This window comes from Eimeria tenella, genomic scaffold, assembly GCF_000499545.2.
Source record: "Eimeria tenella Houghton genomic scaffold, Eth_scaff3032, whole genome shotgun sequence".
NCBI classification, from domain to species: Eukaryota; Apicomplexa; class Conoidasida; order Eucoccidiorida; family Eimeriidae; genus Eimeria; species Eimeria tenella.
This window is the reverse complement of record NW_013542901.1, coordinates 2,154-3,196: the sequence shown is the minus strand read 5'-3', so window position 1 is coordinate 3,196 and position 1,043 is coordinate 2,154. Positions and strand designations below refer to the sequence as shown.

Sequence of the window (1,043 nt, the reverse complement as noted above, 5' to 3'; positions counted from 1 at the left end):
GCCTGGCTGCGGCAGCTGGCCGCCAGCTTCCTCTGCTGCGTTGTCTTGAGGCTGCAGGCTGTGGGGTCTGCTGCTTGCTGCGGGAGGCAGCAGCAGCAGCAGCAGCTGTCTCAGCAGCAGCTGCAGCAGCCGCAAAGTGAAAAAGGCCCAACTGCTTATGGCGGCGTGGCTGAAGTGGCATCTTGTAGGGGCAGCGTCAGTCGCTGCTGCGAGAGCCTTTGTTGCTGCTGCAGCAGGGGTCCCGCCACAGTTAGGCAGCGAGCTGGCAGCAGCAGCAGCAGCAGCACCAGCAAGGGCGTTGTGGATATTGAGCGCCCCCTGTGGGCCACGGGCTGCGAGCCGGTCTCCCTATACCTTCACTCTGCGCTGCTGCAGCTGCCCGTAGAAGGCCTTGGCTTGCTGCAGCAGCAGCCCTTATGCCGGGGCGTGCACCCAGGAGTTGCTGCTGCGCTGCTGCAGCTGCGTGCAGAACGCGTACAACAGCAGCAACAGCAGCAGCAGGGCACTCAAGCAGCAGCAGATGCAGCTTCAAGAGATGGGATACAGAGAGTTGAGTCAGCTCAAGACAGGCAGCAGGCAACGCCGCGACGCCAGCTACCTGCTGCTGCTGCTGGCTGCACCACAGTGGCAGCAGCAGCAGCAGCAGCAGCAGGAGTAGCAGCAGCAGGAGCAGCAGGAGCAGCAGGAGCAGCAGCCGCGACCCCCGATGTACGGACACCTAGCAGCTCTTGCCGCCTGGAGAGGCTTTCCTGCTCTTCTTGCCCGACACCGGCTTTGCTGCAGAGCAGCGCGCGAGCAGCAGCAGCTGCAGCAGCAGCAACAGGTCTTCCGCATCGCCGCGCTGCCGCTGCTGCCGCGACTGCAGGACTTGCAGCTTACTGCCACACGCAGCAGCAGCAGCAGCAGCGGCAAAAAGTGTCGCTCATGGATTTTAATCTTCAACTGCAGGACCCGCCCGCTGGCGACAGCAGCAGCAGCAGCAGCAGCAATAATGTGTCAGCGCTCTGTCCGCTGCTGTACTGCGACGTGCTACAGCGGTGGAA

The 1,043-nt window shown here is 63.3% G+C and overlaps 1 protein-coding gene across 1 annotated transcript in view; it reads left to right on the top strand.

Moving 5' to 3' along the window:
• Positions 1 to 57: 57 nt before the first annotated feature.
• The window catches only part of ETH_00033905 (uncharacterized protein), a gene marked incomplete at both ends in the record, with an annotated part of 1,143 nt that continues 157 nt past the window's right edge, over positions 58 to 1,043 (top strand). Inside the window, one exon of the mRNA XM_013375964.1 lies at positions 58 to 1,043. Within this exon, the coding sequence (XP_013231418.1) occupies positions 58 to 1,043 (986 nt within the window).